Source organism: Hyperolius riggenbachi, chromosome 4, assembly GCF_040937935.1.
Source record: "Hyperolius riggenbachi isolate aHypRig1 chromosome 4, aHypRig1.pri, whole genome shotgun sequence".
Taxonomy (NCBI): domain Eukaryota; kingdom Metazoa; phylum Chordata; class Amphibia; order Anura; family Hyperoliidae; genus Hyperolius; species Hyperolius riggenbachi.
The window spans coordinates 229,734,587-229,762,070 of record NC_090649.1 but is presented as its reverse complement, the minus strand read 5'-3'; the positions used below and the strand labels follow the sequence as shown (position 1 = coordinate 229,762,070).

Sequence of the window (27,484 nt, the reverse complement as noted above, 5' to 3'; positions counted from 1 at the left end):
GCTTCTCCCCATTTGCTTCTCCCCTGACAATTGCGGGCCATGCAGCGTCATCTGACGGCAATCTATTTTTTTGTATTCAATATTGAATTCAATATTTAAAAAAAAAAAATGATTACAAAAAAAAAAAAAAGTTTAAAATTATTTGTAATTAATTGAACCACTTTTTGCACAGAAATCCTGGGGAAATTGAACACAATGAGGTTAAAAGCCTCACCTCCTCACAATCACCCAGACCAGCAGATTAAAATCTTCTGTCTTAGTACCGATATTATCTCCTTCACCGTGTGCATGAGCGTTGTGCACCTTAAAAAATAAGCATGAAGCGCTCATTGCGCAATGCCGGTTAAGAAAAACTTAAAACTTTATTAAAAACAAAACATTCTTTCACAGATGTTTCTGACTTTTTGAATGTTAGTGGATTCCACCCCACACGGTCTCCCGTATTGCCTGCTACTCCAAGCACCTCTCCTCACAAGACCTCTGTGACATCCTGGTCAATTTCCGCTTATACCAAACAAACATGTGACTGCTCAGGGGATATCCGTATACAAATTGCCTTTATTGGTATCAAAAATTGGGGGAACAGTACAAAAAGGTGGGCCCACATGCCCTAAAAACACACCTGTGGAGAGCTCCCAAGCATAACCCAATGCACCTCACAGAGACCTCACCCACATACACACTGTTACCGGTACCAAGATACTCCGGATTTTTGTCAGAGTGCCGGGGAGGGATAGAGGGATGTAAATGCAGGTGCTCACTGCTTGACTTGCTGATTTTAGCAGGTAGACAAGTATGTGCAGTTTACTAGTGTAGTGGCCAAGCTAGCGATTGATCCAGCCTATAGATACAACACTGCTGGTGTTCTCACCACCCCGGCGTGCAGGTCCAGTCAGGGCTTCCGATTATCCAGGAAGCCATGCGCTGCTCATTGCCCGCCGCTACAACGCTCAACGGACTCCAGCGGGGAGTAGTAGCTATGCAGATCTACACGTGTCCACACTTGCTCAGTGTCTGTCTGCGCTCGACACAGAACAGGAGATAGCCCCGCTCATTGACGCGTTGCACCCGCCCCCGTGAGCTTCGTCAGGATGATTGATGGGGCAGCGGGCACACCTCTTATTCAGTTCCTGATGAGATGGAGGCTACGTGGCTCAGCTCCTCCCATAACTCCATGGCAGCATAAGCAACACAAGACGGGGAAAAGCCACAGCAGACATAGTAACATATGCAATTCACTTTTTCCACGAAGGATACTTCCCTCTTGGCAATACTATTCAATTCGGACACAACAGAACAGAAAGTGCATTCTTCAGCTGCAGACATTTCAAGGATTAATTGTAATTATACATTTTTATTTTTTACACTTATGGATGCCAGTTGCACAAATGTTTTTTTGAAATTTAAATGGTCACACCCAGAGGGTTGTGTGGTCCCCAGACTCGAGGTTCCTTCAAGTCCCATCTCATTTTCCTCCTTTCCCCCGGCACCCCTAGCCTTTCCCTTACAAAAAAGGATGTATAGTCAAGTTTCTGATTTAGTCCCTGAGGGGCCAGTGAGTCCAGGGTGTATATCCATCTGCACTCCTGCTGCAACAGCACCCTTTCTCTGTCTCGCTCTCTTCTATTTTTTGTCAGTTTGTAAATTCCTTTAAATTTAAACCCATTGGTTGAGCCAACATGAGTTAAACAGAAATGTTCCGCCAGGGAGCTACGATACTCTCCATTAGGTTTCATTCCACATGTTATGTTACTCAGACGCTCTGATATACGAGTCTTTAGTTTTCGGGTTGTCATCCCCACATAAATCTTTGGACATGAACACTGGATCATATATACAGTACATTCGAAATTGCAATTGATAAAGCTCCTTATCTTCCTGGTCAATCTCCCTCACATGCTAGACTGTTCCCCCGGAGGGAAATTGACCAGGCAGTCATGAAGGTCTGGGGAGAAAAGCTGCTGGAAGCAGCAGGCAATACATTGCGGCAGTCAGGTGGGGAGACGCCGTGGGGTGGAGCCTGCTCTGACATTCCAAAAGCCAGAATCATCTGTGAAAGAATGGGAGCGGTTTTAAAATAAAGTTTTAAGAATGGCACTGCGCAATGAGAGCTCCATACTTGTTTTTTGAGGTGTACAACAATCATGCACTTTAACGTGAAGGAAGATTTTGGTCTGCTGGTCTGTGCAATTCTGAGCAGGTGAGGGGAGTCTGTTAACTGCCCCACAAGCTTGTTTGTGATCATAGTCAAACCAATCAGTGAGTCCTTTTCAACTCAGGTACAGTCTTTTTCCCTTGGTGAAGGATCTCATATTAAAGGAAGCGTTAACTGACTGCATGAATTTGTCCAAATTAGCAATTACTACCCTGGAACAGAAACAAATCCACATATACAGGACTTTGTATCGCATTTTATGCAGTTATGCCTTGTATCTGATTGTCATTATTGTTAAGGCTATTATGGCTTATATATTTAGGCTGGCTGTTTATATATTAACCAAGGCTGATTATTTACACTCCTGTGCAATTCAAGGGGACCTAAATGGAGAAGGATGCTGATCCTGTGTCTCTAATACTTTTAGCCCCACAGCCCCTCAACAAGCATGCAGATCAGGTGCTCTGACTGAAGTCAGACTGGATTAGCTGCATGCTTGTTTCAGGTGTGAGATTCAGCCACTACTGCAGCCAAAAAGATCAGCAAGACTGACAAGCAACTGGTATTGTTTAAAAGGAAACATCTATATCCCTCTCAGTTAAAGTTCCCTTTAAGCCTGGGCACGGTTGCTGGTCTTTTCCAGCTGCTCGGTGGGAAAAGGTATATAGAATTTTGTGTTTAGTTTAAGCACTGTGTTCTGTACATGAAATTATGTTACTAACAAAGTCCTTACTGTATGTACTTGAATGTAGACCAAGGTACTTGATTTTTCCTTCAGACATCAGAAAAATTGTCGGACTCGAGCATAAAACTAGGGCAGATACCCAGGCCGCAACTTTTAACATCGCCCATATTTCCTCTCTGGTGGACTAGTGGTCTCCTCCCTCCTTCATACAGTTTTCCTTAGTTTTCAGTGGTCCCCACACCCTACCCCCTGACAGCGTGACCTTTGGTCTAGTGGTCTTCCCTACACAGAGTACCTGGTGTGTAGCGGTCCCCCCTCTCTCCCCCACAGCGTGCCCGTGTTTTAGTGGTCACCCCCCACCCAATTCATACAGCGTACCTGGTGTGTAGTGGTCCCCCCTCCCTTATAGTGTTACCCGTTACATAGTATTTGGTTGTCACTGTTCTATGTTGCACAGTGTTCCTTTGGCGTCTAGTTGCCTACCTCATACAGCATACCCAATGTCTAGTGGTGCTCCTTCCCTTATACAGCCTTACCTGGTATCTAGTGCCCCCCCCCCCCCCCTATTAATATGACTGAAATAAACTCACAAAGTTGCACATATGGAAAGTGAAAGGAAGGAATTATCTGTCAGTCAGATAAGGGCTGTGTCTGGCCGTAACGGACCAATATCGCGAAAAACATTTCTCCCAGCTTAAAGTACACCTGAAGTGAGAGAGATATGGAGGCTGACATATTTACTTCCTTTTAAACAATACCAGTTGCCGAGCATTCTGCTGATCTGTAGGTCTACAGTAGAATCACACACCTGAAACAAGCATGCCGCTAATCCAGTCAGATGTCAGACAGGAATATCTGATCTGCAGGGTCTAAAAGTATTAGAGGCAAAGGATCAGCAGGAAGCCAGGCAAACTGCATTGCTTAGAAGGAAATAAATATGTCAGCCTCAATAGTCCTCTCACATAGGTGTGCTTTAAAACACACTATAAATTACTTTTCTCCTAGGTTCATGTCGTTTACAGCAGGTGGTAAAAATCTGATGGATCTGACAGGTTTTGGAATAGTCCATAAGGTAGGGTGTTCTCACGTTAAATCTTGTTATGGATGGAAGTATCATGGGGGAACAGTTTCAAGATGAATTTTAAGAAACTACATATTCTCCCCAGTCCTCCAGTAAATATTCTAGTCAAGGAAAAGATGGGCTACCCACTAAGCTAATGGTTCATCTGTAGCTTTAATGATCTAATATATCAAAAAGAACAAACTACTTTTCAAGCCAAGATTAAGCTGATAACATTCAACAAAAATGTACCTTTGTTCCAGAAGCCTTTATCTTTTCTACATAATCCCAAACAGTCTGTGGTGAAATCCTTCCACCCACCTGGATGCTTTCGGGAAGGTCCTATGAGGGTGAAACAATATTAGAATTTCACAATATTATTTAGCTCTGTTAAATGAGAGAATATTTATAATCAGAATACTGTATACTGCTGTATATGACCTGCATCACATAGCTACAGGATGTGGAGACCAAGTGTTAAAGAGAAACTCCGACCAAGAATTGAACTTTATCCCAATCAGTAGCTGATACCCACTTTTACATGAAAAATATAATGATTTTCACAAACAGACCATCAGGGGGCGCTGTATGACTGATTTTGTGCTGAAACCCCTCCCACAAGAGGCTCTGGTACCATACGGTACTCTGGGCAAACTGCCACAACAATGACACACACAGGAAATGGCTGTTTATAGCTGTCTGTTAAAGCCAGAACAGCTACATAATCTGCCCACAGTAACAATGTCACCATGTAATATATGTCAGAATGTGAATCTGGGAGAGGAAAGATTTTACAATGAGCAAACTCTGACTAAATCATGTATACATAATTATTGTAAAAATTAACCACCTTTTTATATTAAATTATTTTCACTGGAGTTCCTCTTTAAGGTGTCCGTACATTACTTGATTCTCCATCCAGTGGTAAAGTAATCAACTTTATTGGATGATCAAAAAAAGTGTGGTGATCAAAAGTTGGCCCACACACAGCAAGCAAACTCCTATATGATTCTCCTTCACTAATTGAGTTGAATTATGTTGTGCCTCCATGCTCTGAAACCAAGCATTGATTCAGTTGATCGAAATCATGTGAACACAAGCTAATTCCATTATGATTGATCGATATGTTCCATCCTGTCTGATCAAGTAAATTGGTTGATTCGATCAGATATCAGCTAGTTTCCATCAATCCAGCAGAATGGAACATAATCGATTCTTCCCGATTCGATAAAATGATGAATCAAATGTTTGCACATACAGGAAAATCTAAGTAATGTATAGGCACATTTCATTATCTTATCAACTTCTTCTGTTTGGAGGAGGTTCTATTGTTCTATGCATAACTGTTCCATAAAAATGAAACATGCATAGCAGCCAATACAGCTTACTTGAAACAGAATTAGAATTTCCTAATGTGGTGTAACAAATGGGTTGTTTTTAATTTTGCTTCCAGGTTTTGAATAAAGTCACCAAATTTTCTTCAGGAATACTGTTTGTACAATACATATTGCTTTATATACAACAAGTAACTACTGGGAAAATCTTTATAATACCAGGGTTGTGGAGTCAGTACCAAGAATCATCTCAACTCCGACTCCTCAGTTTAGGGTTCCACCGACTCCTTTGATATGTCTATAACAATCTTGTTGATTGAAAGTGTGTAACATAAAAGGAATTTCATCACTGCCAAAGCATACAAATTCTAAAGCTATATCAAGATGGCATCTGCTTTTGGGAACAAAAAGCTCCTGGCCTGGAAGCTGACACTCTACCCTTTCTGTCTGCCATTGCCAACATGAATTCGCTAGTATGTCTGTAGAATAAGACTGAACGGAGCCCCATTTCACCCAGGTTCCAGGGTGTTGCCCTGCTAACTTGTAGAAAAGGGCCTCTACCTTTTTATATCTGATAGAGAAAGGGTCAGGGCCATTTTCTGAAAGGGGGCAGATCTATGCATTGGAACACAGCCGATACGGGCTTCCAGTGAAACTTATTAATATGACGTTTCAGTATTCACGTACCTGTGTTTTTTTTTAATGTACACCAGAGATGCATATTAACCAGCCTGGCTTTCTATTAAGATCGCCAGGCTGGCGACCGGACGGTTTTTTTTAATTAAAGGGGTCGCAGCTTTCCTAAAGCCTTTTCTCCAGTTCGGAAAGAAGGGTCCCTACATGGTTAACCTATACGGGTTCTTTTAAGTGCGGGTATAACACCTGCAGGTATTGCACCGTGCATGGCGCAACTCGGGAGATAGTTTCTGCTTCTAATGGGACGAAATTTCGGAATAAGCAATATATTAATTGCAATACTAATTATGTAGTCTATCTCGTCGGTTGCACTATTTGCAGGTTGCAGTACGTGGGTTGTACCACACGATCTCTACGCCAACGCATTTCCGAACATTATAACGTAGCCTCTAGATGCCTCAGAAACAGGTCCTCCATTTCTCAGGTTTCCAGTGTGTCTAAGCACTTGATACACACCAGGGAGATATGAGGGGTTTTGTTTTCCAGGAGATGGAAAGGGTTATGCGTTCTGCTAGAGGGGGAGATCTGTACAGGATTTTACGCAAAAGAGAGGACTTTTGGATATGGAAATTGGGGACACGGATTCCACAGGGGTTAAATTCAAGAATGGACGTTAGTCTAGCATATGACTTTGGTCTTTAATGTCCCAGTATCCTGGATTCTTAGTAGTACTTAGGTTAGAATTTTGCTGTTATTCTACACTAATATATATTTTTGCCATGTCGCTTAGAGTATCTGGACTATTTTACATAGTATTGTTATGTTGTTACTGTGTATGTAACATTTTATCACATTTCATATTCTGGCTTTTGCCATTTTAATGTGGAGCTATATTTATGTGTGTTACTTTAAGGCCTATGGCCACACCTCCCTCCCTCTTTGGGGCGGGACGACACTGGTCTATTTAAACTGGTGCACTACAACAATGTGTTAGCTATGATTAAGGAGCCATGAGCTCCGATACGCGTGAGCTGTTTTAATACTTTTTGTATCCACTGATGTTAATAAATGGAGAACCTTTTTTCACCCAGCCATTGGTGTAGCTGAATTCTCTTTTCTACTGGTTAAAAAAAAAAAACGATTGCATGCAGCCAACTGAAAGTTGGCTGCATGAATGCCCACTAGAGGGCGCTCCTAATGCGTACTTCTGATCGCCTCCGGAGATCAGAAGCAACAAGAAGGGCCGCGATGAGCGGCCCTTCTCGTTTTGCTTTCCTCGTCGCCATGGCGACGAGCGGAGTGACGTCATGGACGTCAGCCGCCTCCGATCCAGCCCTTAGCGCTGGCCGGAACTGTTTGGTCCAGCTGCGCTGGGCTCGGGCGGCTGGGGGGACCCTCTTTCGCCGCTGCACGAGATCAGGTAGCAGACAGGAACAAAGAACATCAATCGGGTGCTAGGCAATCTAACTATGGGTACAAGAGTGATGTGCAGGCACTGTACAGGAGAATTAGGGGATTCTTCCTCTATTACACATTCAAGCATGATCTCAACCAGGTTTACGAGTGGTAGACAATAACTCTGCGTTAAAATGTGCACAACATTCTCAGTGGATTCACAGCAGCTCTGCAGGGAGTGCATATGTAAAGTGTACTACTACTGTGTAACGTCATTTGTAGTGAACAACTCCAAATTTAAAGAGAACCCGAGGTGGGTTTGTGCAATCATATTAGGACACAGAGGCATGTTCTGTACACAATCACCTGCCTCTGTGTCTTTTCAGTGTGCCTCCAGGCACCCCCCCCCCCCCCCCCCTTTACAAACCCACCTCGAGTTTGTGCATCAACACAGAATTTTTTGCATCTCATGGACCATCTCTACTAGTGACAACTACACATTAGGCTTAATTCGTACAGCAGAGATGTTATTTTATATATAAGAAAAAGCATGCAAACCTTTTGAAATTATATGGATTTCTGCACAAATTGGTCATAAAATGTGATCTGATCTTAATCTAAGTCACAAAAATACGAATAGACAAGCACAGTCTGCTTAAACTAATACCACACAAATAATTAAATGTTTCCCTGTTTTTTATTGAACACTCCATGTAAACATTCACAGTGCATGTGGAAAAAGTATGTGAACCCCTAGACTAATGACATTGCAAAAAGCTAATTGGAGTGAGGTGTCAGCCTGCTGGAGTCCAATCAAGGAGTTGAGATTGGAGGTGTTGGTTACAGCTGCCCTGCCCTATAAAAAAACACACACCAGTTTTGGGTTTGCTTTTCCCAATAAGCATTGCCTTATGTGACTGATGCCTTGTACAAGAGCTCTCAAAAGACCTACGATTAAGAATTGTTGACTTGCATAAAGCTGGAAAGGGTAATAAACATATCTCCATAAGCCTTGCAGTTCATCAGTCCACAGTTAGGGCGCGTTTTCACTTGAGCGGAAACCGCCGCGAATCCGCAGTTTCCCCGCAGGCGAATAGTGCGGGGAAACTCTGCCATAGAGAGTAATGGTAACGCCGGCCGAATCGCTACCGATTCGGCCGGCTTTTCCATCCGAATCAGCACGGGAGCCTGCGGATCCCATAGCCGTGCATGGCACGGCTGATGGCGAATCTGCTTTCCCCGCAGACCTGGAAGAGCCGTCTTGCAGACGCGTGCCGCTCTAATGGCGGCGCGCCCTAAGACAAATTGTCTATAAATGGAGAAAGTTCAGCACTGCTGCTACTCTCCCTAGGAGTGTCCGTCCTCTAAAGATGACTGCAAGAGCACAGTGCAGAATGCTCTAAGATGGTGAAGAAGAGTACTAGAGTGTCAGCTAAAGACTTACAAAAGTCTCTGGCATATGCTCACATCCATGTTAGCGATCTACAATACATAAAACACTAAACAAGAATGGAGTTCATGGGAGGATATTCAGAGGAAGCCACTGCTGTCCCCCCAAAACATTCTGCACATTTTAAGTTTGGAAAAGAGCACAAAATATTCTGTGGACAGATGAAACCAAAGTTGAGTTGTTTGGAAGAAACACACAACATTACGTGTGTAGAAAAAGAGGCACAGCACACCCACACACAAACATCAAAACCTCATGCCAACTATGAAGTATGGTGGTGGGGGCATCATGGTTTGGTGCTGCTTTGCTGCGTCAGGGCCTGAATAGCCATTATCGAAGGAAAAATTAATTCCAAAGTTCCTGCAAGACATTTTTCAGGAGAACGTAAGGCGATCTGTCCACCAACTGAAGCTCACCAGAAGATGGATGTTGCAACAGGACAACGACCCAAAGCATATAAGTAAATCAACAACATAACGGCTTAAACAGAAGAAAATATGCCTTCTGGAGTGGCCCAGAGTTCTAACCTAAACTCGATTGAGATGCATGACCCCAAGAAAGCGATTTGCACCAGACATCCTAAGAATATTGCTGAACTGAAACAGTTCTGTAAAGGTGAATGGTCAAGCATTACTCCTGACCGTTGTGCACATATGATCTGCAACTACAAGAAATGTTTGGTTGACGTTATTGCTGCAAAAGGAGGTTCACTCAGTTATTAAATCCAAGGGTTCACTAACTTTTTCCACATGCACTGTGAATGTTTACAAGGTGTGTTCAATAAAACATGGAAACATTTACCAGCAATTATTTATTTGTGTAGTATTTTTTAAGCAGACTGTAGGGAGCAGGCTGGTGGTGTACTTTGTTCTCTGGTTGAACTCGATGGACGTATGTCTTTTTTCAACCCAAGTAACCATGTAACTATGTAATTGTCTATTTTTGTGACTTAGATGAAGATCAGATCGCATTTTATGACCAATTTGTGCAGAAATCCATATAATTACAAAGGGTTCATATACTTTTTCTATACAAGATTCATCTGTACACATCAGCTGTAAGGTCACAATCAGATAGGTATATCTGATTTAAAAAAAAAAAAAAATATGGTGACTGCTTTACTGCAGCAGCACAAATAACTTGATTTTTGATTTGGTTGAATTCATTTTTGTACACTAAGCACTCCTATTAGTGTATATAAGTTAGTTATAATGACTGCTATCTAACTAATAGAACATTTTATCATATTTTCTTTTTCAATTATAGTTCCAATTTATTAGGAGTTGCAGTCGGAGCATTCTTTTCCATCTCAAAATCCAGAAACACAAAACTCATTCCGACTCAGACTCATCAACTGACTCCATAGCCCAGGAAAACACATTATACAATACGGTATAAACATCACACCAAAAGAGTTTGCAAGGACTGGTTAAAACTACATTAGAATATGTGCAGTGTCTGCTACACAAGCTGAACTTGAAGTGGATGCATGCTGTTCCTTTCTATCATATTCCACTGTCTAGAAAATGTGTTCATATCGGCAGGTCTTGCATCGCAGGGGACAAAACCAGGCACGATGGACACTGAAAAGTGGGAACAGGTCCATGTTTTTCCACAGGAAAGCATGGAATCCTTTCTACATGTCCATTAGTCTGTTGCAATCTGCTCTGGGAAGTGGTCTGGCAGTAGACGTCGATTCCATGTAGAGTCGAATCATCTGTTGGGAATCTATTCCCCCAAAATGTTCGAAAAAAGGAATTTCAATTGGACAGGATGGGAAATCTAGAACTGAGAATCCTTGAGGTTCTCTGAATTTCCTTATGCAGCTGAGTGTTCCAGTTTCCTCTCACAATCCAACAACATACTGGTAGGTAAATTGCTCCTAAACTGTAAAAGGAACATTCGATTGTAAGCACGTCTGAAAAAAAAGTGCTGTGACTCGATTTATGCAGAGCACTGTCAATGCTAAATACATGCATAAAAACAACCCATTATTACTACTACAGTATTATTACTACTACTGTCAGAAATATTTTATCTTTAGAATTAAGTTGTCATTTGTTGTTTAGGTAATCTCAAGTAGCTGTAAGCATAATTAGGAAACAGTATGGAACAGTTTGCATTCTTGTATCATTTGTAGTGTGTATTCAATAGTCCTAGTCACAGCTAGGAAAAGTATATATATCTAGTGTGCTTGTAACCTCAGATAACATGCTCTTTTAACCATGTTAGACCATTTAATTGTAATGCTGATTATAACCCTGTTCAAGGTTATTTTTGTATTTTGTATATAATTACAAGAATACATTTTTATATAGAAGAATTCTGGTCTAAGTCTCAAAGTTGTTTCACTTGGGATATCTGTGATATTACAAATATATATTGTTGGTATGACAGAGGCTGAGAGTCCATCTGACTGACCCTAGGAGGATAGACGCTTCATTGAGTTTAGTATTCCCCACAGTTGGTTTACCCATTTTATGTAGGCTTCAATACTATTATGTTTCCAAAGTAAAGAGCATAAACCTCTTAAATAAGGTACATTCAGTCTCTGGGGAAGTAGGTATGGTTGAGGCACCATTTTTTGCTATCTATGACTATAATGCCAGGAAAACATTTTAAAAGTCCCTGCATTAAAAATACTCTTTCTTTTGGCAATAACATAATCATAGTACTCTCAATCCTGCATCAGCATTTGTCTACATTTTAACAGTATATGGAATTAAAAGAAAAAAAAGAGCAAAGGCAAAGCTGAAATCCCTGTGCTGTAAATGCTGTGCAGCTAGATGTAAATGGTAAGATGATCTTTAACTGAACTCCCATCTGTTCATCAGAAAATATTAAAGGCAGGCTAAATAAAGGAGGTTTTATGTCTACTCCTATGGCTCAAGCAAGGAAAATATAGCGGCAAAGACGACAAAGCAATACAATAAATTATAATACCATAATATATATTGTATACACCAAGTACACTTACCAGAAAAAAAGGTGTTTTTTTCCAGTCTTTTTTAATACTATATACAAGTAAAAAGATAGAATTACCTCTGCTAAATGATCTAATGATCCAGACATGGGATAAGCCTTGATAACAAATTTTGCCACAGAAGGCATGTTAAGAAATCCTTTCCAAATGTAGGTCAAACGGGACAAAAAGGTAGATTCATCTTCAGCCGCTTCAGTAATATTAAAAGGCTCAGAGCTACAAGAGTAATAGCAAGAAAAAGGGTTTTTGGGTTTAGAATAATTTTAAAAGCTTTAACTAAAAACAGAAAAACAACACATTTCTTAAAAGTAAGCAGGATTTTTAATCTGCAGATGAGTTTTTCAGGCAATCCTTTGCAACACAGAATAATTTGTTGACAAATAATGACCCAAATGTATAAAGTTTTAATAGTTTCCATTTACACTAGTTTAATTAGTTCACATTAGTTCAACCTACAAGCCTCACTTTCAGTCACAAAACACTTTGGGGAGTGCAGCAAATTTAAATTTTAGTCACAAAGGACATGAAGACTACATATACACACCCTAGATTAAACTGAGCCATGAGAGCCGGTAAAGACCGAGACAGGCAAAAATATAGGGTGAATCCAGGATTTGTGTCTGAGCTCCTATACATCACCTAACGATCCGACATGGCAGATTTAAACAACGAACGAGCGACCCCAATTGCATTGTTCTACCCACTCACCCCGCCATCCAGAAGCCACTCTGTTATGCATCACAAACTGTCCCTTCTCACCCCATAGTAACAAATGTGTTGCTACCACATTGCATATTATGAGTTCCCAAACTGTCAGCTAAGGAATTAATCCCGATCCATGCTAGGCGACAGTTCTTGAAGGTTTCAACAAGGCTTAAAAAGACCACTATCGCAGAATTAAAAAAAAAAAACAACTAAAAAAAGATTTATTCTGGAAAGAATGCTAGTAGAAGGGATAGTGAATTAGTTAAAAAATAAATCACCTTGCTGTTTACACATTCACGACAGCGTGAATGTGAGAGCTCTTTACCAACGGGACAGCTCCTCTCTGTTCTTTCCAGATTAAATCTTTTTTTAGTTTTATTCTTTGGAAATTTCACAATAGTGGTCCTTTAACACTCATACTGCAAACTGTCGCCCTATCAATAGTTGAATATTAGGGCTAACAGTTATTGTGCATATGTATGCACCTTCAAACAAAGATTTCTGCAGATGTAATCAAAATGTTGATTGAAAAACCACTATGCTAGCTTTGCACTACACTATGCAGAATAAAACTGATCTAGCTGGTTGACCTAATGCAGTGATCTGCAAACTTGGCTCTCCAGCTGTTCAGGAACTACAAGTCCCATAATACATTGTAGGAGTCTGACAGCCACAGTAACGATTCATAAAGGCAAATGCATTGTGGAACTTGTAGTTCCTTAAAGAGAACCTAAACTGAGAAGGACATGGATTTTTCCTTTTAAAATAATACCAGTTGCCTGACTCTCCTGCTGACCCTGTCTCTCTTTAAGCCACAGCCCCTCAACAAGCATGCAGATCAGGTGCTCTGACTGAAGTCAGACTGGATTAGCTGCATGCTTATTTCAGCTGTGTGATTCAGCCACCACTGCAGCCAAAGAGATCAGTAGGTCAGCCAGGAAACTGGTATTGACTTTGATGAACAGAGGCGCCAGCAGAATAAAAACAACAATAAAAGTTTTAAAATATGCTCTCAGGTAGCACAGAGGCGCTATATGTGCTACCTGAGAGCTACTGTTTTGTCCCCTGTTTTATTGCCTGATGAAGCGGGCTTGGTCCTGCGTTGCGCGTTGCATCTATTGGGGTACTAATAAAGTGTTTATGTCAGACAAGTAGTCTAGTCTGCTTTCGGAGGTAAGTCCACCACTGCCTCCCCAGCATATTTTAAAACTTTTAATTGTTGTTTTTATTCTGCTGGCGCCTCTGTTCATCAAAGTCATTATAGTGTCCACCCTTGGTGGAAGGGGGACCCACCCCTACCTTTCTTCTATCTACAGAGAGCGACTTCTTAACCCTGAGTGAGGACAGGTCTAATCTCCTCACCTGCATTCACAGTGGTTGCCTCAGCGGTAACCCTTGTTTGTGAGTATAACCTTCTCACATTACATTATCCACTATTGTCCTGAGCATACTACACCATATTGGGCTCTCGGTGTCTTTTTCTTAGGCAACTGGTATTGTTTAAAAGGAAAAATGCACAACCCTCTCAGTTTAGGTTCCTTTTAAGAGCTGGAGAGCCAAGTTCGCAGATCACTGACCTAATGCATCATCTTAGATAAGACTGAACTGCTATTGCAAGTGTCATCGAAAAGACATCCACTGCAATATAAGATTATGGTACAAACCTTGAGTGAGATGTGAACTTTTTTCACAAAGTAAGTAAAATCTAATTTTGAATTCACTAGGGTGTTATATATTTATTGAACGTTTTATCAATAAAACATTCGAAAAATATATAACACCTCAGTGAATTCAAACATGCCTGGAGAATTCTATGCTTGCACAGTTCATAAAACTTTAAACCTTTTGAAAGACTCCTGATCTCCTTAGTTCATTGGTGCACAATAGACTCCATGCCATTAGGCTTTGCGATAGACTGTTTTATACTGCCCTTGATAATTTGGACAAGTGTGATCCCATTTGGAAACTGACTGCTTACTGTGCCCAGCCGGCCTAGATGTCCTTTTTCAGCTCTCGGTTATTCCATATATTATCTATGATCTTACTGTACATCAATGTCTGTACTATAGCCATTTTAGAGAAGCTCTGTTCTGGCTAGATATTCCTTATATAGCCACTCTCTTGGTTGTTTTGGTATCGCCTGTTCCTGTACTATTTTTAATCTCACTATCTGGACCTTTGTAACTGAATGTTCTTTCTAGAACGAACACGCACACACTTTTGCATTCTTAGAACACTCCCAATCGCGCCCCCATGAGCAGTAGCCAAAGGATGGACTTGAATGGTTACAGGGGGCCGGAAGAAGCTAAACTGAACTTCTTTAAGTCACTTAAGATCTCCTTTAGGTAGAATATATATTAATATATATATATATACATATATATATATATATATACACATATATATATATATATATATATATATATATATATATATATATATATATATATATATATATATATATATATATATATATATATATATACACACACACACACACACACACACACACACACACACACACACACACACACATACATACATACATACATACATACATACATACATACATACATACATACATATATATATATATATATACATATATACACACACATGTATATACATATATACACACACACCCCGTGGTTTGCAAAAGTAGTCGGCCCCCTTGAAGTTTTCCACATTTTTTCATATTACTGCCACAAACATGAATCAATTTTATTGGAATTCCATGTGAAAGACCAATACAATGTGGTGTACACGTGAGAAGTGGAACAATAATCGTACATGAATCCAATCATTTATTTTTTTTAAATAACTGCAAAGTGGGGTGTGCGTAATTATTCAGCCCCCTTTGGTCTGAGTGCAGTCAGTTGCCCATAGACATTGCCTGATGAGTGCTAATGACTAAACAGAGTGCACTTGTGTGTAATCTAATGTCAGTATAAATACAGCTGCTCTGTGACGGCCTTAGAGGTTGTCTAAGAGAATATTGGGAGCAACAACACAGTTACATAGTTACATAGTTATTTTGGTTGAAAAAAAGACATACGTCCATCGAGTTCAACCAGTACAAAGTACAACTCCAGCCTGCTCCCTCACATATCCCTGTTGATCCAGAGGAAGGCGAAAAAACCCTTACAAGGCATGGTCCAATTAGCCCCAAAAGGGAAAAATTCCTTCCCGACTCCAGATGGCAATCAGATAAAATCCCTGGATCAACATCATTAGGCATTACCTAGTAATTGTAGCCATGGATGTCTTTCAACGCAAGGAAAGCATCTAAGCCCCTTTTAAATGCAGGTATAGAGTTTGCCATAACGACTTCCTGTGTCAATGCATTCCCCAACTTAATCACTCTTACTGTAAAGAACTCTTTCCTAAATAAATGGCTAAAACGTTTTTCCTCCATGCGCAGATCATGTCTAGTCCTTTGAGAAGGCCTAGGGACAAAAACTTATCCGCCATGAAGTCCAAAGAACACACAAGACAGGTCAGGGATAAAGTTATTGAGAAATGTAAAGCAGGCTTAGGCTACAAAAAGATTTCCAAAGCCTTGAACATCCCAAGGAGCACTGTTCAAGCGATCATTCAGAAATGGAAGGAGTATGGCACAACTGTAAACCTACCAAGACAAGGCCGTCCACCTAAACTCACAGGCCGAACAAGGAGAGCGCTGATCAGAAATGTAGTCAAGAAACCCATGGTGACTCTGGATGAGCTGCAGCTGCACTGCGCATTGGTCTTTCACATGGAATTCCAATTAAATTGATTCATGCCTGTGGCAGTAATATGACAAAATGTGGAAAACTTCAAGGGGGTCAGTACAAGTATAGAGATATTTTAGCAGACCCGCTGTAAATACCTTGAAGAAGAAAATAAGATTTCTTTTGGCGATTCCGGTTTCTCTACTTCTATTGTTTCCATTTTGAAACCCCCAGGAGAAGGTGGTGTTTCTGCTATGATATCAGCCTCTTCGGATTGTTTACGCATTCCGCCGACAGGTACTTTCTTAGGTGACAGATCTTCAGCAGGTGGTGCCATTCGACCTTATATGAATACACAATGTAACTTTATATAATTGTATAAAATCGGTATAAAACCCTGACATAGCTCAATAAAAACACGTTTTCCTACTTTTTGTATGCCGTACGGGGAATCATATTTGCATTTGTGCATAAGTATTATTATTCATTTAGAAATTATACGTTCCCAAAAGTACAGTTTTTTTGCTTTGTGAGCTGACTTTGCATTTTATTAATAACTGGTTTTATTCATTATGTATTGAAGGCAGAAATGCTTTGAGTCTCTGTCTGTGTCGAGCAGCTTCTCCACAGTCAGAGAATGTGTCACATTCCTCACTTGATACAATTAAGTAAACACAAGATAACATAATTTACACTTGGATGCTTCCACATTTCTCTGCACTGAACTTTTCAGCCCTGTGTGTAACCCTTTGAATGCTGGTCTAGCAAAAAAAAAAAAAAAAAAAAAAAAAAAAATGCTGGGTGTAGATAATATGCTGTAAAAAAATTTTTAGAGCAAAGAAGAAATGCTGGGTTTTATTCCTCTTTAATACGAGGAAAACTTTTAGCCCTTGACAACAGGGCAAAGTATAATGTAAGAGTAATGAGGAATAATTAAACTAATCAGGTCAAACTGCTCTCTGAGTAGTAAATCCTCCAATGCAACACACTAGTGCACTTATGTTTGCAGCAGGATTTATCCACCACACATTCCCCGACATCCTAGATAGTTTGATCCTAATCCTGAAATAAAAAGGGAGTTACACGATTGCAGCCTGTATTAACACACAAACCTAAGAGAATAGTTAAACAGAAATCAAGTATTTTACTTTTTTCCCCCCATATAAGCCTAATTTTTCAGCACAAAAAATGTGTTGAAAAGTTGCCCCCTCGGCTTATATGCGAGTTAATGGAGCAGAATGGATGGTGTAGCAGGTTTTGTTACTGGCAGAGGAGCGTAAGGATTATGTGCTAGTGATCCTGCTCTTGCCAGCTGGCTCCCTGCTGTGTGCGTGCCCTTCATCGCCTGCAACATGGTGGGCAGAGTGCACTGCTCAACACTACCTGTGTCCCCTGGCTTGTGGAGCGGAGAGTGCATGCAACGAGTCAGCGGTGCAATGATCGGGGACACAGCTTTATCATTCTTGGGACACATCTGGCTATGGAGTGGGGTGCTGACTTGTACTGGGGGAACATCTGGCTACTGTGGAGGGGGGCTTATTTGCGGGTCAATCACTTTTTCTTGGTTTCTGCTGAAAAAGTGGGTACCTCGGCTTATACGTGGGTCGGCTTATATGCGAGTATATACGGTACATCTCCTCATGGGGGATTCTCAGCATTTCCTTTATTCTTTACAAACACACTTTCTGGAAAGGGTCTATCTGTAAAGATGCCAGCTGGCCTCCCTACTCAGTTACACACTATTTTGGCAGTTGGAATGAGCAACTGCTGCTCAGTAAGTGTTTTTAAACATAAAGAAAACCCTGAGGAGTTGGACTAGTCCAAAAGTTGGCGGATAACACCGATTTTTACAACCTGCTCTGAGTTACATTTATGGCGCATTTTATTCTGGAACAAACGTAATGTAAATTTTAGATTTTTCATTATTGCTATTGTGTTTGGTTCAACACAGTTCACACTGTCCAGGGTTCTTAGTGGTATTTCCAGCTCCTGCTAGACAGCCTCTCCCTTATCACCCAGAGCAATAAGTGGTTTATGGAGAGTTGGTGGTCTGAGTTTTGGCGGCTTTTTTTGTCGGATTCAGCTGCTAGGAGTAGATCAATTTTACTATCCAATCAACACAAAATAAAGGTGGGTTTGCGCACAAATTTTATAAAGTTTTAGGGACATAACCCATTTATTCTGGTCAAGTTTTTTTGATCGCCTACCAAACTGCATTACCAAAATTATTATTTTTTGTATAACACTGGACCAGGCATGGCCACAAGATAAAAAAATGTAATATAAAAACTGAGCAAAATAGGGATCTGTGGGTACTGATTTCGGTCTCTGTAATTAAAAAAAAATTAAAAAAAGCTTGCACGAGGTCCTGAAGCAAGAGGCAAACCCGAATTTTAGAAAAATATAAAATATCTTATTACTTGGAAGTCTCTCGATCCTTCTCCAACCCACCATTCCTGTGCTGTGTCCCCCTTTATCTTCTGGTCTGGAGTGCGACTGTAAATAAGGACATTCCAAAGGCACAAGTGCGGTCCAATCATGGACTTTTTTTCCCCTTTTCCTTCATGCATGAGCGGTTCCAGGCATATGTGGATCTTACTCACTCATGTCCAGTGCGTATGTGCTCGTTCACGGATGTGCTCCTGGTCAAAAGAAGTCTATTCAACCTGCTGGGTCGAACAGGAATAGTGGGCCCCAGCACTGGATTGGTGAGCTGGAGAAGGATTCGGTTTTGGCAATCTGGTGCTTAACACTGCAAAACTGTTGAGCTGATCATTGACTTTAGGAAGTCTGCCCCCACCCCTCCTTCAACCTATATTGATGGCACTGAGGTGGCTAGGGTTCCCTTCACCCGCCCCCTGGGCAATACCATCTCCAGTGATCTCAGCTGGAAGCCAAACATCACTGCAACCCAGCGGAAAGCCCAGCAGAGACTTCTTCCTCCGCCAACAAAGATTCTAACAAGTTTCTATTCCGCCACCATTGAATCGATCCTCTGCTCTTCCAGCTAGCATGCTGGCGCCACAGTCAGCAACAAACTCCAGAGTTTCATCAGAGAGAATCACTGGCAGACCCCTCCCCTCACTTGCCTTCCTCTACAACACCAGGCTGCGATCCAGATTGCTAAGAATTTCAAATGACCCGTCCAACCCAAGTCACTGCTTCTTCAGGTCACTTCCATCAGGCTGGAGGTTTCGTGCCATCACCACCAGGACCGCAAGACACAAACTCTTTTTACCTGCAGCAGTCAGCCTTCTGAACTCCCTCCACATTCTTCCACCCACCAACAGCACTAGGCCATCCAGTAAACCAGGCCATTGTCTGATTGATTAGGGTTTTTTTTGGTAAGTGCTTGTATGATATCCACCCTTTATGGATGTTTACTGCTGTTTAATAGGGCAATTTTCTTTTCTTCTGTGTTCTGTTAACTGCACTCTGTGTACCTCTAGCGATCGATCTGTCTGTCTACCCGTCTCTACATTGAGCTATGCATTTGTGCCAAATTTAATTCCGGGCACGACCCTGTCATGCTCAGCGGGAAAAAAATTATCCTGTTGCCTTTAAACCACAGTAATATACAATGATTTTCTGTATTGATTTGCTGCCTAGGCTTTAAACAGCTGGCCTGTATCCTGATACAGATTCTTTGTAGCTGGTCAGTGGTTTTATCGGTTACTGTGTGCGTGGCTTTTTAGCACATTCTACAGGTAGCCAGTGTGTTCCCGCTGTTATCAGTAGCCAGAAAGTGCCCCTTCCTTCCCATTGCAGATAGTCAAGAGAGGTCCACAAAATACAAGAAGGCAGAGAGTGCCCCCCCCCCCCTTACAGGTAGTCAGGCAGTGTCTTCCTCGTTTAGGTAGACAGGCAATACCCCCCCCCCCCCCCCCATTACATGCAGCCTAAAATCTCCCACTCGTACAGACTGCCAGAGTGTGCTCCTTGCCCTCTTTCAGTATTGGTAAGTCAGTGGATGTCTCCCCCCTCCCCCATGCAGCCCTGTACGTTACTCACCTTTCGGAATTCGGCCACGCGTTACAGTCTTCCTCTTGTCCTTGCGGAGGGAGCGCTGCATCTCTATCCTGTGATCGACCTCTGCGGTCATGTGACAGACGGCGTTCTCAGCATAGTGATGCAGCCCCGAAAGGACAGGAGAAGATGAGCTGTTGCGGATGTATCCTCGGGTGAGGGGGGTGTTAGTGATGCAGGAGCTCTGTTGCATTCTTTGCACCTAGCCCTCCTAGTTGTATCAATGAGTGTAGCTCAGGGCTACTGCTACTTGCTGTAAAAATACATAGTCCAGGAGGTTAAAGTCCATTCAGTATAAACCTGCAATTGTGTGTTATGGGAAAGCTTATAGCAGGCTACTAAATTTAGCTGTGTGTGCGCAAGTATGCGTATCCTTATCACAATACTGCTCTTGATACGTATATGGGTTATGGAAAAATCCGACTGGAGCGAATATCCTCTTGCGCCTCAGAATTGGCTGTCTCCAGATTAGATTACAAAAAACATGCAAAGAGATGTCACTATTAAAAGGGAACCATGGCTGAAGGAGAAAAAGAAGTTATACATACAGTGGCTTGCAAAAGTATTCGGCCCCCTTGAAGTTTTCCACATTTTGTCATATTACTGCCAGAAAGATGAATCAATTTTATTGGAATTCCACATGAAAGACCAATACAAAGTGGTGTACACGTGAGAAGTGGAACGAAACTCATACATGATGCCAAACATTTTTTACAAAAAAATAACTGCAACGTGGGGTGTGCATAATTATTCAGCCCCCTGAGTCAGTACTTTGTAGAACCACCTTTTGCTGCAATTACAGCTGCCAGTCTTTTAGGGTATGTCTCTACCAGCTTTGCACATCTAGAGACTGAAATCCTTGCCCATTCTTCTTTGCAAAACAGCTCCAGCTCCATCAGTTTAGATGGACAGCGTTTGTGAACAGCCTTTTTCAGATCTTGCCACAGATTCTCGATTAGATTTAGATCTGAACTTTGACTGGGCCATTCTAACACATGGATATGTTTTGTTGTAAACCATTCCATTGTTGCCCTGGCTTTATTTTTAGGGTCGTTGTCCTGCTGGAAGGTGAACCTCCACCCCAGTCTCAAGTCTTTTGCAGACTCCAAGAGGTTTTCTTCCAAGATTGCCCTGCATTTGGCTCTATCTATCTTCACATCAACTCTGAACAGCTTCCCTGTCCCTGCTGAAGAGATGTACCCCCCGAGCATGATGCTGCCACCACCATATTTGACAGTGGGGATGGTGTGTTCAGAGTGATGTGCAGTGTTAGTTTTCTGCCACACATAGCGTTTTGCATTTTGGCCAAAAAGTTCAATTTTGGTCTCATCTGACCAGAGCGCCTTCTTCCACATGTTTGATGTGTGTCCCCCACATGGGTTGTGGCAAACTGCAAATGGGACTTCTTATGCTTTTCTGTTAACAATGGCTTTCTTCTATGCCACTCTTCCATAAAGGCCAACTTTGTGCAGTGCACGACTAATAGTTGTCCTATGGACAGATTCCCCCACCTGAGCTGTAGATCTCTGCAGCTCATCCAGAGTCACCGTGGGCCTCTTGACTGCATTTCTGATCAGCGCTCTCCTTGTTCGGCCTGTAAGTTTAGGAGGAAGGCCTGGTCTTGGTAGGTTTACAGTTGTGCCATACTCCTTCCATTTCTGAATGATCGCTTGAACAGTGCTCCGTAGGTGTTGAAGGCTTTGGAAATTTTTGTGTAGCCTAAGCCTGCTTTAAATTCCTCAATAACTTTATCCCTGACCTGTCTGGTGTGTTCTTTGGACTTCATGGTGTTGTTGCTCTCAAAATTCTCTTATGCTGGATCCACACGGTGCGTTCGCGCACTCAATTTCCGTCGATTTGTTTATTTCCAACATGTCCGATTTGGATTTCGATGGATCGTTAGGTCGATTCGCATGCAAAGTATGCCGAATCGACCTAACGATCCATCGAAATCCAAATCGGACATGTTGGAAATAAACGAATCGACGGGAAATCGAGTGCGAGAACACACCGTGTGGATCCAGCATTAGACAACCTCTGAGGCCGTCACAGAGCAGCTGTCTTTGTACTGACATTAGATTACACACAGGTGCACTCTATTTAGTCATTACCACTCATCAGGCAATGTCTATGGGCAACTGACTGCACTCAGACCAAAGGGGGCTGAATAATTACGCACATCCCACTTTGCAGTTATTCATTTGTAAAAAATGTTTGGAATCATGTATGATTTTCGTTCATCTTCTCACCTGTACACCACTTTGTATTGGTCTTTCATGCGGAATTCCAATAAAATTGATTCATCTTTGTGGCAGTAATGTGACAAAATGTGGAAAACTTCAAGGGGGCCGAATACTTTTGCAAGCCACTGTACCTGGGGCTTCCTCCAGCCCCATACGCACGGATCGCTCCCACGCCGCCATCCAGCACTGCCCGCAGCTACGAGAACCGGCTCCCCGCTGTTCCGTCAGTCGGAGCCAGTCTAAGCGTAGCAGAGGTGCGCTCTTTGCCTATCACTGCAGGAGTGTATGGAGAGCTACGTAGAGGGCGCACTTCTCCTGCGTATTCCGGCTCCGATGACGTCAGCGACGAGAGCCCGTTCTCGTAGTTGCGGGCAGTGCTGGATGGCGGCGTGGGATCGATCAGCGCGTATGGGGCTGGAGGAAGCCCCAGGTAGGTGTAACTTTTTCTTATCACCATCTCTGGTTCCCTTTAAATGCTCAATTTCAGACCAGCAATAAAACCAAAGATTCTGAACTATGTTGCAGTCCAGGGAGTTAAAGCACTTTCAGCGCTCTTTTAGGCTACATGTAATTTTAATGCCATTTTTAAAATGCGATTCATATTTTTAATGTTATTTTAAAAAAAAATAAGTCCTGCATGCTGCGCTTTTTTCTGCATTTTTCTTCTTGTGTTGCTAGCATAAAGCGAAAATTGGAAATCGTAATTGCAATTGGCAGTAGAAGCCTCAAACTGTAGGAGTCTAGCTGCAAACAGATTAGTTTCTGAGCAGAGTACATAAGTGAATTGTAATCTACCATGTGCCAGCTGAAATATATTGGTAGGTCTATTGAACCTTTATATATGTGTATAGGATTGATAAAAGCAAATACATACCCGTGCATATTTTACAATTCAAGTCAAACAGGTGATTCTTGTGCTGTGCTGTGGTGTCTGATGGAGACTCTGAAGGTTCATCCTTATCCTTTGGAGGTTCTTCCTCTTTTTCTACTGGTTTCATAACGGATTCTTGCTAATTATATAACACATACGAATAAAACAGTTATACCTTCAATGTTGGTAAAAAAAAAACACCAAAACAGTTTGAGGAGAGTACTTCTCTATTTCAGAATGACAATGCTCTTTTTACACAAAGCGAAGTACTTGGAGAAATGCAGCAAAGTAAACAATACACAAACCAAGGAAAGAACATTGTCTGCATCCAAGGATGCCACGGTGTAGGAAGCTGGGGTTTCTAAAATCCTCAGGGGATGTGATACGTAACTTCCCTGGCGGTAACCCTGACCTGAGCTCGGGGTAGGAAAAATTAGCTGCCAGTGGTAATCTCGAGCCAAGGTCGGGTTAGAGAATTCCTGGCTTACTTCCTTGTTTAGCAGTCCCACGCGCGATCGGCGCTGCGAAACGGGACTCCAGCCTATGTCCCCGGCTGTTTGCAGCCTTTCTTCGGCCGCTGAGATCCCCATATCACCGTTTTACTTTCGGGAACACAGTGGCCAATCAGTGCGGTGGAGCAGCGGTGGCGGCGTGCCGTTAGGCAGGGCGGGATAAAATTTTAAAGTGGCCTGAAGAGTCGCACAGGCCAGAATGAAAACAGAGAGCAATGCGCCGTGTGTGTATGTATATATGCGTGTATATATATATATATATATATATATATGTATGTGTATATATATATATATATATATATATATATATATATATATATATATATATATATATATATATATATGTATGTGTATATATATATATATATATATATATATATATATATATATATATATATATATATATATATATATATATATGTGTATGTGTATATATATATATGTATGTGTATATATATATATATATATATATATATATATATATATATATATATATATATATATATATGTGTATGTGTATATATATATATGTATGTGTATATATATATATATATATATATATACACATACATACATACATACATACATACATATATACACACACATACATACACACAGGTCCTTCTAAAAAAAAAAATGTGCATATTGTGATAAAGTTCATTATTTTCTGTAATGTACTGATAAACATTAGGCTTTCATATATTTTGGATTCATTACACACAGCTGAAGTAGTTCAAGCCTTTTATTGTTTTAATATTGATGATTTTGGCATACAGCTCATGAAAACCCAAAATTCCTATTTTAAAAAAAATAGCATATTTCATCCGACCAATAAAAGAAAAGTGTTTTTAAAACAAAAAAAGTAAACCTTCAAATAATTATGTTCAGTTATGCACTCAATACTTGGTCGGGAATCCTTTTGCAGAAATAACTGCTTCAATGTGGCGTGGCATGGAGGCAATCAGCCTGTGGCACTGCTCAGATGTTATGGAGGCCCAGGATGCTTCGATAGCGGCCTTAAGCTCATCCAGAGTGTTGGGTCTTGCGTCTCTCAACTTGCTCTTCACAATATCCCACAGATTCTCTATGGGGTTCAGGTCAGGAGAGTTGGCAGGCCAATTGAGCACAGTAATACCATGCTCAGTAAACCATTTACCAGTGGTTTTGGCACTGTGAGCAGGTGCCAGGTCGTGCTGAAAAATGAAATCATCTCCATAAAGCTTTTCAGCAGATGGAAGCATGAAATCTCCTGATAGCTAGCTCTATTGACCCTGCCCTTGATAAAACACAGTGGACCAACACCAGCAGCTGACATGGCACCCCAGATCATCACTGACAGTGGGTACTTGACACTGGACTTCAGGCATTTTGGAATTTCCCTCTCCCCAGTCTTCCTCAAAAGGTTCAAAAGTGGTTTGACCTGGGGAATGTGGCACCTGTAGCCCATTTGCTGCACACGCCTGTACATGGTGGCTCTGAAAGTTTCTACTCCAGACTCAGTCCACTGCTTCCGCAAGTCCCCCAAGGACTGGAATCTGTCCTTCTCTACAATCTTCCTCAGGGTCCGGTCACCTCTTCTCGTTGTGCAGCGTTTTCTGCCACACTTTTTCCTTCCCACAGACCCACTGAGGTGCCTTGATACAGCACTCTGGGAACAGCCTAAATTTCTTTCTGTGTCTTACCCTCTTGCTTGAGGGTGTCAATGATGGCCTTCTGGACAGCAGTCAGGTCGGCAGTCTTACTCATGATTGCGGTTTTGAGTAATGAACCAGGCTGGCAGTTTTTAAAAGCCTCAGGAATCTTTTGCAGGTGTTTAGAGTTAATAAGTTGATTCAGATGATTAGGTTAATAGCTCGTTTAGAGAACCTTTTCATGATATGCTAATTTTATTAATAATAGGAATTTTGGGTTTTCTAGAGCTGTATGCCAAAATCATCAATATTAAAACAATAAAAGGCTTGAACTACTTCAGTTGTGTGTAATGAATCGGAAATATATGAAAGTCTAATGTTTAACACAGTACATTACAGAAAATAATGAACTTTATCACAATATGCTAATTTTCTTTTTTAAGAAGGACCTGCATATGTGTGTGTATGTATGTGTGTGTGTGTGTGAGTGTGCTACATACATACATAAAACAGCCTGCATGTATATGGATGGAGAGTTTAGTGTGTCTAATTCCTCATCATTTGTCTCTAATCACAAGTTGTAATTTGACCTCTCCCCTGTGTCTCCTGAGTGAATTGGCAGATAAGCTCACTCACAGGATGACAATATAGCCATTTGGTTCCCAACTGTTTCTGAGCTAAGTGCTTCTGCCATACTGTTACCGATTTTTGCCTGGATATTGACTATTCTCAGCCTGCCGCCTGCACCAACCTCTTCCTGGATTTTGACTACTCCCTGTCTGCCTTATTTGTACAGTTTCACAATTTTTAAAGTTTAGTCATAAATTAATTAATTCAACAGAATTTGTGTTTTAGTCTTTTATTTATATGCAGAATGTCTACCAGGTTTTTATTCTGACATATTTTGGTGAGTTATAACTGAAAGAAAACCTGTACTGAAAAAAAGTTCCCCTGGGGGTTACTCCCCTCAGTCGGGGGAAGCCTCTGGACCCTATCGAGGCTTCCCCTGTCCTCCTGTGTCCCACGGCAGTCTCACTGCAGCCCCCGGAACGCAGAGGCGACAAATCCGACAGCCTGTGCAATATTTACCTTTTCGGGCTCCAGTGGGGGCGCTGTTGCGGTTCTTCTGACGGAGATAGGCGAAAATAGACTATCTCCGACGGGTCTGCTCTACTGCGCAGGCATCTTACGCCTGAGCAGTAGAGCGGCCCGACGGAGATCAGCTATTTTCACCTATATCCGTGGGAAGAGCGGATACTGCGCCGGAGCCAAAAGGTAAATATTTACATCGCCGCAGCTCCGGGAGGATTTTCTCCGCAGCCGAGGGACCGAGGAGGACGGGGGAAGCCTCAATAGGATCCGGAGGCTTCCCCCACCCGAGGTGAGTACCCCCCAGGGGAGTTTTTTCATTACACATTTTCTTTAAGAATTGGAAGCCTAAAATTCTTGTAAAAAATGTACCTCTTTTGACTCATAATTCCAGACAGAAATGCACCACCAGGGAGGTGAATGTAAACCCTATTTAACCCTTTCGGGGTGTCCCTTAACCTCCTTGGCAGTTAATTTTTTCTGCAAAAATTGCAGAATTCCAATTTTTTTTTATTTTTTTTTTAATGTTTCATGTAAAGCTACCAGAGTGGTAGCTACATGAAACCCCACTAGAGGGCGCATGTGGCCCTCTAGTCAGATCGTCGCCGGCATCTATAGCAAACAGGGGAACGCGTATATAACGCGTTCCCCTGTTTGGCTTCTCCTGTCGCCATGGCGACGATCGGGATGACGTCATGGACGTCAGCCGACGTCCTGACGTCAGGCACACCCGATCCAGCCCATAGCGCTGCCCGGAACTCATTGATCCGGGCAGCGCAGGGCTCTGGCGGGGGGGGCCCTCTTCAGCCGCTGCGTGCGGCCGATCGCCGCAGAGCGGCGGCGATCAAGCTGTGCGCGCGGCTAGCAAAGTGCTGGCTGCGCGCACAGCAATTTACAGAACGAAAATCGCCCCACCGGGGGCTGAGATCTCCCCCTGCGCGGCATAGCCCGAGCTCAGCTCGGGCTTACCGCCAGGGAGGTTAAAGGAAACCTGAAGCA

The 27,484-nt window shown here is 41.9% G+C and overlaps 1 protein-coding gene across 1 annotated transcript in view; it reads right to left on the bottom strand.

Annotated features, from left to right (window-relative positions):
• The window catches only part of PHF3 (PHD finger protein 3), a 31,570-nt gene extending 8,182 nt beyond the window's left edge, over window positions 1–23,388 (bottom strand). The window contains exons 1-4 of the mRNA XM_068281440.1: window positions 23,257–23,388; window positions 16,272–16,455; window positions 11,758–11,914; window positions 4,153–4,242 (exon numbers count right to left, since the gene is read on the bottom strand). Of these exons, the coding sequence (XP_068137541.1) occupies window positions 4,153–4,242; window positions 11,758–11,914; window positions 16,272–16,455; window positions 23,257–23,380 (555 nt within the window). The 5' untranslated portion in view covers window positions 23,381–23,388. The remainder of the gene's footprint in view (window positions 1–4,152; window positions 4,243–11,757; window positions 11,915–16,271; window positions 16,456–23,256) is intronic.
• Between the last annotated feature and the right edge of the window lie 4,096 nt (window positions 23,389–27,484).